The 10,797-nt window shown below is 48.1% G+C and overlaps 2 protein-coding genes across 3 annotated transcripts; both read right to left on the bottom strand.

Moving 5' to 3' along the window:
• Nucleotides 1–1,606: 1,606 nt before the first annotated feature.
• On the bottom strand, nt 1,607–3,855 carry LOC125545489 (OVARIAN TUMOR DOMAIN-containing deubiquitinating enzyme 4-like). 2 transcript variants are annotated; one of them, XM_048709442.1, is made up of 6 exons: nt 3,514–3,855; nt 2,766–2,887; nt 2,630–2,670; nt 2,382–2,480; nt 2,146–2,290; nt 1,607–2,032 (listed from the first exon to the last, which is right to left on the bottom strand). In XM_048709442.1, exons 1-6 carry the CDS (start codon nt 3,551–3,553, stop codon nt 1,958–1,960), a joined length of 522 nt encoding a protein of 173 aa, XP_048565399.1. In that variant the 5' UTR covers nt 3,554–3,855; the 3' UTR covers nt 1,607–1,957. The 2 variants fall into 2 exon arrangements, with proteins under 2 accessions (XP_048565399.1, XP_048565400.1); XM_048709443.1 differs by having other exon boundaries at nt 2,126–2,290; nt 3,514–3,851.
• Nucleotides 3,856–4,457: 602 nt separating this feature from the next.
• LOC125545488 (U-box domain-containing protein 45-like) lies at nt 4,458–8,941 on the bottom strand. Its single transcript, XM_048709441.1, has 6 exons — nt 8,790–8,941; nt 7,826–7,903; nt 7,309–7,494; nt 7,050–7,157; nt 5,682–6,889; nt 4,458–5,568 (listed from the first exon to the last, which is right to left on the bottom strand). Exons 2-6 carry the CDS (start codon nt 7,874–7,876, stop codon nt 4,725–4,727), a joined length of 2,397 nt encoding a protein of 798 aa, XP_048565398.1. The 5' UTR covers nt 7,877–7,903; nt 8,790–8,941; the 3' UTR covers nt 4,458–4,724.
• Nucleotides 8,942–10,797: the final 1,856 nt, after the last annotated feature.

The following is a 10,797-nucleotide window of genomic DNA, read 5'->3' as shown; positions in this document are numbered from 1 at the left end:
AACAAGCTAGATGTGTTTTTTCTTCTTCTTTAACTGGATTTAGGATCTTGTGGAGGTCTTCGATCACAATGATTCCTTTTATCCAAGACAAGAAATATCTCCCGCCAATTATTGGTACCCAAGGGTCCCATCTCCTTGAGCTTGTCCTCAAATCGTAAGTATAATCCTTTGGAAATCTTAAACCCTAATATTGCCTTTCCAAAGAGGACACCACAATACTTGTGATAAATCCCACACACACAAAAAACTGCAAAAAGATAATCATGTGCTGTCCAATATTTGCATCTTAAAAAAATCCGTTTCAATTCCCATTGACCAATAAATTCTCAAATATAGTTCCACCTATCCAAAATTCATGAAAAAATGGCGAGACAGCCATTTTATAGACAGTGACCTCTAGTAAAAAGATTGGGTGAAATGGCACATTGTTTCATCCTTATCCATTCATTAAACATCTTGGATCTATATGGCCAATTGAAAGTGCATCGTATTGGGTTTTCATGATTAATGACAAGACAATTGATATGACTAGCATTTTGTCAAATTTATTTCAGTAAATCAGTCCCCATGTGAGTGCGACTCCTACTTTTACATCTTCAGGTGGTTACCTCCTTCAAACTCTTAGCATGTACTCCCTCTGTCCCATAATGTATGATGTGTTTTGACACTAGTGTAGTGGCCAAAAACGTCTTACATTATGGGATGGAGGGAGTAATTTATAGATCTTTGGTGAATCCAGAATTCACATTGGTACAATTATACTATCAGAAGGGCAAAAATAAAAGAACAATGGTTGAACTCCAAGATAAAATCCTCAACCAAAGTCCCTCAGAATTTTACTCCTGCCACTCAGTCCTTTGTTTTTCCTAGCCTTGGTACTTTCAAGAAATTCTACCCAGTACTATTGAGGTTGTGAGTAGAGTGTGTGCTCTGTCGAGCGAACCCTATTTTTCCCTAGTCAGAACTGCCAAGAAATTTCTCCGGTACCACCGAACTATATGTTTCCTTTGAGATCAACTCTGTTAGCTCTGGTACATCCGAGCATGACTTTTTCCCGGCACTTTCGAGCCCTTCTCAATTTGCTTCAGCCCTTTGAGTCCCATTATAGGTCCAGTACTCCCGAGCAAATCCATTCGGAACCTCCGAGCTGGGATCTAGCCTTTTCTGCACCGTTTCTCTTTGAGAACAACTCTGCCGACCCCGGTACTTCCAAGCATCTTCTATCTTCATAGAAAAGAGCCACCTTTCTGTTTGGTATCTCCAATCTTCTAATCCAGGTACTTCCAAGCATCTTCTATCTTCGTAGAAAAGAGCCTCCTTTGAACGTGCCCCATAGTTCTGGGTTTTTTTGCTCTGCTGGTTCCGGGCTAGTCTTTTACTAATCATCACTGTATTGGTTAGTACCCCCTCCGTAAAGAAATATAAGAGCATTTAGATCACTAAAGTATTGATCTAAACGTTCTTATATTTGTTTACAGAGGGAGTAATACTCGATAGGCATGTGTCAATTGGGCAAATATCAGTCTAAGGAGAGCCCTCAAATGATGATTATGCACACATTTTATTTTCTATGTAGCAATCCTAGAGGAAAAATCAGTGACCAACATAACAAAATAAGATTGTATTCATACTCTGAGAAAGATTGTATTCACATTCGCCGTGAGAATTCAGTTGCTTCGAAGCAATTGTCGGCGAACCATATGTCCATCAGCAAAGCTTTCAGAGTAAAATATTCCAGAATTTACACAAAACACTCCATTTTAAGCTGTACGCAGTGTAAGTTTATGCAGTTAAATTCCCTGACTGGATCAGGAGTTACACACGCGAAGCTTATTATTTATACATCAGCCTCGAAGAAGATCGAACGACAGAGCAGCGAACCCGGGCTGAACCTCCATATGTGCTATACCGTGATCTGCCAACTCGAACGAAACCAAGTTGCAGCAGATGTCGGAATTTATGCGGCTGCCCTAGAGAAGTAGTAGAAGAAGCTTACATAGCGCGCCATTCTCCGGTTAGCTACGCTCCTCTCCTGCAAATTGACAGGAGGGAACATTGGTTCCTCAACTCAAAAGAGTAGGCCAAATGTTGTCGGATTTTGCACAGTGTTGTACTAGTAACTTACAGTCTTGGTTGTGTTCTTACAAGAGATGGCTGCAGCGCGTCGTAGTGCCCATAACCGTCGTATAGAACACGGACCGGGTTGTCCTTGCCGTACTCCTGGCCATACTCTGCTATGATCCTGGGGTTATCGGTGCCCTTGGTGTACATGTGGACGGTGATGGGCATCCTGCAAGCAGTGTTGACATTCCTCGTAAGCAATTACATTTCAGAATATAAACCTACAAATTGATTACACACATGTAAAGAAAGGTGCCTACCCAAGAACATGTGAGCACATGAGCAGCTCAGGTTCTCCTCCCCAGGCGTGAGGCTTCCTCATCTTCCGCACATAGCTCTCGAAATTGCCTTCGAGGAACCTATCCAAAGATTCACATCGAAAATGATCATGTTACTTTTGATTTTGCAGGAAAGAAAAGATCATGTTTAATTCACTGTTTTAAATTTTTTTGCAGGAAAAAAGGGCTCTGATGTACAAAAATGGTGAGAGGAGGAAAGAAGACTTCACCATTCGGTATCTCCTCGTCGCTTGATGAACTCATCTGCAACCTGAAACAGGCCGACAGGTGGGTCAGCAATCTCTTTTGCTAAAATTGCAAGGAACGGAACGGAATCATCAAGTGCTGAACCGGTTGAGTGGTTACCTTTGCTCGAAGCTCGTCGGCGAGTTCCTTCTGGGCGCTGTCGCTCGGCGACTGCTTGCCTCTCCTTATGCAGGCGCCATAGGCGACGGACCGGAACAGGCACCTCCCGTCCCCTGTAATTCCTGAAAAATAGTCGAGTTTCCAATGTTCAGAAATGCGGATGGCCGACTCGATCAGTCTGAAAATCACATCAGAATCAACCGCTTGGAGAGTTTCACAGGAACAAACAGCCCCGTAAGCGTGATGCGCCGTACAAAGCACACATCCCAGGTGGGATCACTTTTTTCTTCATAAAGTACAGTTATATATTGATCTTCCTTGTTGAATTTATGTCAAAGGAGATGCATAGATAGATAGATAGATAGATAGATAGATAGATAGATAGATAGATAGATAGATAGATAAATACCCAGTTATGCAAAGGCTGCTGCTTTAAAGTTTAAACTAGTCATACAGTGCATGGAGACGGCAAAATATGGAAGGCGAACAAGACCAGGGAGGCATCTTAACTAGTCGATTAGTTTAATAGCGATTCAAATCAACGCCTAAATCTGTTTTCTCCCGCTCTTTCCTCCCCTTTAGACCAGGCTCAAGATCGTACTGATCACAGATAAATCATGGCAACAAGAAGCAAAAGAAAAAACTCTGTTTCTGTCATGATCATCATCAAAACAATCCCCCTTTTCATGCACCAAGACGAGGAAGACGCAGCAAGCAAGACAGAGAAGCAGAGAAGCAGAGGACGTACGGATGGATCGCAGCGGCGGCGGGAGCTCCCGGTCCGACATCCGCCCTGCCGGCGGCGGCGACGGCGGCGGCGATGGGCCGGCCCTCTTCCTCCCCTTGCTCCTCTTCCACGGCAGGGAGGGGAAGCAAGCGGGCGGAAGGAATAACAAGCAAAGCAGGAAGGGAGAGCGAGACGGAGGCAGGAATGTTGCTACAGAAAGTGGCGGGTTGAGGGGGGGACGGGCGTGGAATCGGATTCGCTTTTCAGGCCGCCGGGGCTGGCCGGGTGGAGGCCCTCGCCGCCGCCGCGTCCCATCGAACCGACCGACGGCCGACGCCCCCCTCCCTCCCTCCCTCCCACCCTCCCTCCGCGGCTGGCTTGGCTTCCGGCCACAAATAACCGGGGGCTCCTAATTAAATCAGATCCCCTCCGGAGCCAGCGGCGCCTTTCGGTGCTCCGCTCCGCTCCTCGAGAGCCGCTCGACCAGGTGAGGTGAAACCCGACGGATGATGCCAAAATTCGCGCGCCTGCCGCGCAATCATCCCGTGCGGAGAACGGGACAGCACGTGAGTGAAAATGAACCTCGCCCTTCCTCCGTGCTGTCGGACGCAAGCCGTGGTGGCCGGTCCTTTTTCCCTCTCACAGTCTCATGCATCCATTCATGTTGGCCCTTGCCATGTCAGTGTCGTTATCTTGGCGAGGCCTCTGCGTCCTTCCACGCATCAGCAGCAGCCGATGATAATCAGTGACAGGACAAAAAGGAACCCACCCCACCTGGATGAGCAAGCAGCGGGATTACCGTGAGCAAGTAAATAAATCTCCTTGATGAGGAGTCGAGCCTCCCTGAAGAACGAAATTAGCTTCACAGGACCATGGAGCCCACATGTCAGTGAGCAGAGGACCGTCGTGTTGACAAAAGAGAACAAACGGTTGCTTGACTGAAAAGGAAAGGAAGAGAGGCATCATCTCGTAACAAGGCAGGCTATATATACATTGTACAGTGTCATGAGAAGGCGGCAAAGAGGGGGAAAATGCCCTACATCACCCCACCGAGCAGGGGGGGAAGAAGCAGTAGTCTCTTTCAACTTACTTAACCCAAACCCAAAGGAAGGAAGAAGCAGCCACGGCGCCAAAGCGGAAGACGACCCAAGGAAAAAAGGAACAAGGAAGAGGAGATGTACAGATCCTACTGATGATGATGAACCAGGCCCCAAAACCCTGCCTGCTAGAGGCTAGCACTGGTAGAGGGAGAAGCCCCGGTTCTTCCACAGCGAGCTCAGCGTCCGCCCCAGCTTCCTCGACTTGGACTTGCACAGCGGCTTCGACTCCCGGTGGCACACCATCACCCCGCCGCCGTTCCCGCCCTCCGGCGCGGCCTGCTGCGGCGGTGCCTGCTGCTGCGACGCGGCTTGCTGCCCCCCGCCGTCCCGTTGCCGCTGCTCCCGGAACAGCTTCAGCAGCTTCTGGGCCTTCTCCCGGCCCCGCCCCGTGCCGGTCGCCGAGATGGAGACCAGCGACGGCACCACGCCCTCCTGCAGCACCGGCGCGATGCACTTGTCGTCCGCCGCGCACATCGCCAGTAGGCACGACACCGCCTGCTCCTGCTCCGTCGGCTCCCCCGTGTCCAGCAGCATCGCCAGCGTGCTCACCAGCCCCGGGGTGGACATGATCTCCTTCCTGCCGGCCTGGGTCGCCGCCAGGCTGATGGCCACCGCCAGGGCCTTCTCCGTCCACCCGATGCCCTCGGACACCGAAGAGTCCGTCAGGAGCGTGTGGAGCGCGTCCACGATGCCGGCCGACAGGAGCGACGGGATGCTGGCCTGGTGGGTGGAGAGGTTGTACAGCGTGTAGAGAGCATCATGCTTGCAGGAGCTGGCTTTCGGGTCGCAGGCGTCGTGGTTGTACAGACGGTCCACTAGGAATGGCACAGCCTGGGTGGAAGCGATGACGCTCTTCGCGTCGGTGAGGCAGGAAAGGTTAAGGTAGAGCGCCGTGGCTGCAGCAGCTAGGCGTGGATTCGATGTCATCTGCTCAAGTAGTTCGACTATCCCAGCAGACAACAGAAGTCCCTTGTTTCTGAAATAAACAAGCATAGGGTTTGTAAGCAAAAACTGGAAATTCAGAAGTTCAAGGTCAACTAACTAGCTGCAAATGACAAGCACCATTTAACTGAAAAATACATGGCATACCTATTATTATTGACTGCAAGGTTAAAAAGAGCCATGGCACCAACTTCTTGTGCCTTCTCATTTCCTTCTTCCACAGAATACCTTAAGAACTGAACTAGGGCCTCAGCGAACCCATTTGAGCCCATCTGGATCCTTGCTTCCTCATCATCTTTCAGCAGATATCTTATCTGCTCAACCAATCTGCACTGGCTCAGTATGTTGTTTCTTTCATTAAGCACCAGCAGCAAGTTCCGATACCCCTCATTCATATCAAACTCAAAACAAGAGCTATCATCCAATGTGCCTGATTCGCTGTTCATCGGTTCTTCCTTTCTCTCGTTCTCCAGGGGAACCACCTTGACACCCTTGATGTTGCTAGTGTCAAAACTATCGACAGACACACAGCCCGTTGCCTGGGAGTCAGATAAAGCAAGCCTCCAATTTACATCAAAGGATCCCGGTGGACCATCTGGAACTGGAAAATCATTCTGCTCGCACCAGCTGGAAATCATGGCCTTAACACAGTAGTTTGGAGTCAAAGACAAGTGGGCCAGTTGTTGCTGAGTCTTGGGACATGTGCTGTGACCATCATTAAACCATTTTTCAATGCAAACACGCTCATAAGTCTGACCAGACGAAACAATAACCGGGTCATACATCAGCTGCAAGGAAATGGGACATCTGAGTTCCTCGGGAGGGATCGACATGTTTTCGGACCTTGGACCACTAGGCCTACAATTGAATGATCCAAGCCTCGAATTGAAAGACCCAAACCTCGAATTAAATGATTGAATGCTCGAAAGCTGTCTACTGAATGCTCGGCTGTTTCCGCAGGGGCCATACATGTCATCCATGCCTAATACTGTAGGTGAACATGGGGCTGATCCTTGAGAATCGGTATCATCGCCTGCTTCACTTCTGAAAAATTTCGAGTATTTCCTCATGAGATTGTATAGGTAGGACACAACAAACTCCTTCCGCTTATCATCTCCAGAACGAGCCTTTTCAATTAGCTTCTTGAGGGCTCTTCTCTCAGTCAATGCTGCCCTGGAAGAAGTAATTCCCAGCTTCAGAGCAGCCATATGAAAGACCTCAAGCTCCCCACTATCGCTGGAACTGTTCATTTTACTGTTTCTCTGGAGCAAATTGATCACCTCATCACCAGCTTCCTTCTCTGATTGATCCAATGTAAATACAACCTCCTCCAACTCACCAATGATCTCTACAATCTGTTGCGCACAGACAGGATCAGGATGTCAGGACATAGCACGCAAATTTACTAAATGGTTTAACCATAAAACAACTGGTGCATAATGTGGGATTTGTAGTCCAAGGAAACCAAACAGAAGCACAATTTAGTTGTGCTAATTAGGATTTTACACAACATACCTTATGGCCAATATCTTCGGTTACTATGCTTTCGACACGCCGAAGACTTTCCTGAAGTTGGCTTCTTGATTTCTCAAACTTCAAATGCACAGTTTCTGCAGTGATGGCCTGAAAGTGGATATTATCAGTGTAAGAGTTTCGCAGTTTAATTATTCTAAAGACACAAATATTGAAAAGCAATGCTGCAAATGCCCCATGGCAAGTTTGCAACTAATTATAATATCCAGAGTGCTCGGCAGGGAGGGGTACAACATCTTACCAAGTAGAGCCTGCTGCAATCTGCGCAATGTTGAAGAAGACCTTTGGATTTATCCAGAGCAACATGCAGCGAACACAGTGCCTGTATGCCAGACTTGCTTCTGGGCCTTGATGCTTCGATGAACGGGAAAATCGCTAAAAGTTTAGAAACCGCAGGATGAAATGCTCTGCACATTCCAGCATGTAACTGCAGAAAACACAATTTCTTCAGATTAGGCAGCCATACACAAATCCACCCAAAAAAGAGAAGATACAAGGTTCCAGTTATTTCTAATATGCTTTGCTTCCTATACAGTACAAAGCTTTAAATACCCATCCTGTAGAAATAAAACGGAATTAAGAGTGCTGCTAAAACAGTCACTAAGATGTAAGTTTACAAAGCAAATCCAAATAGATCTCATTAATCAACAAAAACAGTATATTCTAAACTCTTAACTGCAAATAATCTGCAGACCAATTAGCTTGAACAACAGATATTATCACTGAAAATCAAGATAAAACCACAGTTAAGATGGTACCTTGGCATCAATAGCCAGGAGAGGGCCCTCCTCGACCTCCATTGCGTCCATGCTTGACTATCTCGTCAGTTCCACCATCTAATTTGCAAGATTCAGAAGGGAAAAAAAAGTCAGATCGGCAGATCACATCACTCTCAGTTGCAAGCATTTCAGACCGGCGAAAACAACAGGCCTGGACTTGGGAGGATAGGACAAGGCAACGCTCCCGGAACCAGTACGAAAAGAGGGGATGGGAATGGTAAAAAATCTACCCGCTGCAAGCCCACAACAGAGTGTTCTCCAGGAGGCACCTTTCGGAAAACAACCAAGCGAGCACGACCTTTTCCATGCTAAATTTGAGACGCGCGGAGCTCCCTGGAGCCCATGATTTTGACCAAGCTCGCCTCTTTCCCCAGCAAATCCAAGGGCCACGGGCGGGCGCTGCCAGCCAGCCAGCCAGCCAGCCAGCGCTGCAGCGCATTTCGCTCACCGCGTCTCCCCAAGAAAAACTCAAAAGAAAATTAAGATGAGGTCGGCAGCTCGCTCGAGCTTCTCTCGGCCTGAAAAGTAGTGTGGGATTTAAAGCAGCTTCCTCCGGAGTGGGCAAGGCCGGCCACAGGATAAGGAGCGCTCTGAAACATCGTTTTCAGCCCCGCAAATCTGCCATTCGGGCTCGTTCCTCGGATGAAAATGCCAGAAATCCATCGGGAGGAGGCCTTTCTTCGCGTAAAACTAGCATGGTGGAACCGCACGAACACCGCAGGCTTCCTCCCCGGAGACCCCAATGGCGGAGCTCGCCCAGAGAAAGAGGAGCAGAGAAGCACACGCGCGCGCAGAGAGGACGCACAAGCAGCCCAGAGCACCCCCAAGGTCACATCCCGCCCCACCAAAGCTTACTCTGAATCCTAATCTCCCGGACCGAACAGCGGGGAAAGGAGAGGCGAGGAACGATCCATGGCGGCAAGAGACGAGTCAGAACACGCACCGTCTCGAGCGAAGAGAGCGAGGCGGGAAATGCCTCGGGAGGGCCGCTGCGGCGGACGGGTCTCTCCCCGCGGGTGTCTCCGTCGGTCGCCGGCGGCGGCGGGCGGCGGGCGGCGTGGTGAGGGGAGAGGCGAGAGGAGGAGGGGGGTGGGGGGGAGGGGAGGAGAGGAATAATGCAGAGCGGGGGGGCGTTGGAGTGGTGGATTTTATTCAGATGTCAGGGGCAGGGGGGCACCGAAAAAAAAAGAGAATGGGATATGCCACATCTTCTCTTCTCCGGGGTTTTCATTTAATTAATTAACTAGGAATAAATGATTTATTAGTGGAAATAATACGGTTGGAGCTTTCCTAGTTATTCATTTCACATATTTATTATTCTCTTGATGTGGCCTGGATAAGATATATCTATATATCATCGAAATAAATATAAGCTTGATTGCTAGTTTTGCCCGATGTGAGAGGCGTGGACGTCCGGTGGTTGGTTAGTGTGCGTGTGTTGGCTCACAAGTGTGCCTTGTGAAAAAAATTTAAAACAAATTTCATGCTGAAACTTTGGAGGTTGGGTGCCCTCCTTGTTTGGGTGTGTGTGTTTTCTTTCCTTATATTATGGGAGTTTTGGATATGCTTTCGTCTTGTTTATCTCGAAGGCAAATCATGGAGCACGCACAAGCAACCGTATTTTATTGTTGAAATGAAATGGTTTGTAACAGCAAACCGTACCGGGATAACAATAACAAATAATGGTGTATGTGTTTGGAGAACTCATGTGAAATATAGTTATCAATAATAGCGCCAAAAAGTACGTTTAATTAGGTATGATGCACGCCTTTTGTTATATATAAAACGCAAGAGATTCCAAGAAAAGATCGGCGAGGGTTTTATTTCGGCTCTTAGTTTCCTCTTGTTTAGGGTCCATATCGCTAGATATCTTTATGGAGACATGTCAAATACATGTAGTAGGAAACGATCCCAATCGAAACGAGATGGCTTGGATGGCATGTCGCCCCGTCGTGTTTCTTTCTCCTGCCCTTTCTCTTGTCACGCATGATATCGATGTTTAAACAACTTGGCAGACTGCTGTCATTTTTCCCGTCTCCCGTTTACCTCAAACACACAAAGAAAATACAGTATATTGATTTTATCAGTGTTGTTTGCTTGCAAGTACTCCCTCTGTCCCAAAATAAGTGTCCGTGGGTAGAAATTAGTTTCTTTTGCGGGTGATGGCTTGCGGCAAGTTGTAGGGCAAGCAACACATGATTGTGTCACGCCCCAAAGCACAACCAGCCCAACTTGCCCCGTGCCCAAAAGTTGCCACCCTCCATGGCATGGCATGGCATGGCATGGCACCCATCTCTCTCTCTCTCTAAACAATGTGTCCATCATCCACTGGTGATGGAGCAGCACAGCAGCAAACTACTAATTGCTAGACCCCAGATTTAACAAGTGAAACCGAGATCAACACAGAGATCTAGCAGTGGTAGCAGCTAGTGCCAGCATAGTGCCCACCTCTCCCTCCCCAAGTTGAGGCCTTTTTGTATGGGCATCTTTGATCCCCATCAGATGCCGAGCCCCAGACAGGGAGAAATAAAGAAGCCAATCTTGACCTGCTAATTAAATTATCACGCACTAATTAATCCAAGGAATGGTTAGTTAATTAATCATGTGTCCGAGTGGCCCCTCCACTGGCCGGCGATTCCATGCGCCCCGCTTTGGGAATTTTTAAAAACCGTCGGAGTTGGATCGGCCCTTGCTTTCGGGCTGATCCTGGATCGATGCGCGCGGATCAAATCGTGGCGTCGACCCGACCTGATTTGAATGGGTGTTTAATTTAACTCGTCGTTGGAAAAAAGGGCGCCGATATGTGGTGGCCAGGAGTTTGCATGTGTTTTTTCCTGGGTTATTATGAGATGCGATTTGGCTTTAGGCGACAGGTGCTTGGAGGCAGGGACGAGCGTGTCGAGGAATTATTAGCGAACTTTTTAGTAGTTTGTTTATGAAAGCAGGGAATG

Source organism: Triticum urartu, chromosome 3 (genome assembly GCF_003073215.2).
Source record: "Triticum urartu cultivar G1812 chromosome 3, Tu2.1, whole genome shotgun sequence".
NCBI lineage: Eukaryota > Viridiplantae > Streptophyta > Magnoliopsida > Poales > Poaceae > Triticum > Triticum urartu.
Note: the sequence above shows the minus strand (reverse complement) of the source record. Positions and strands in the feature narration are given on the sequence as shown.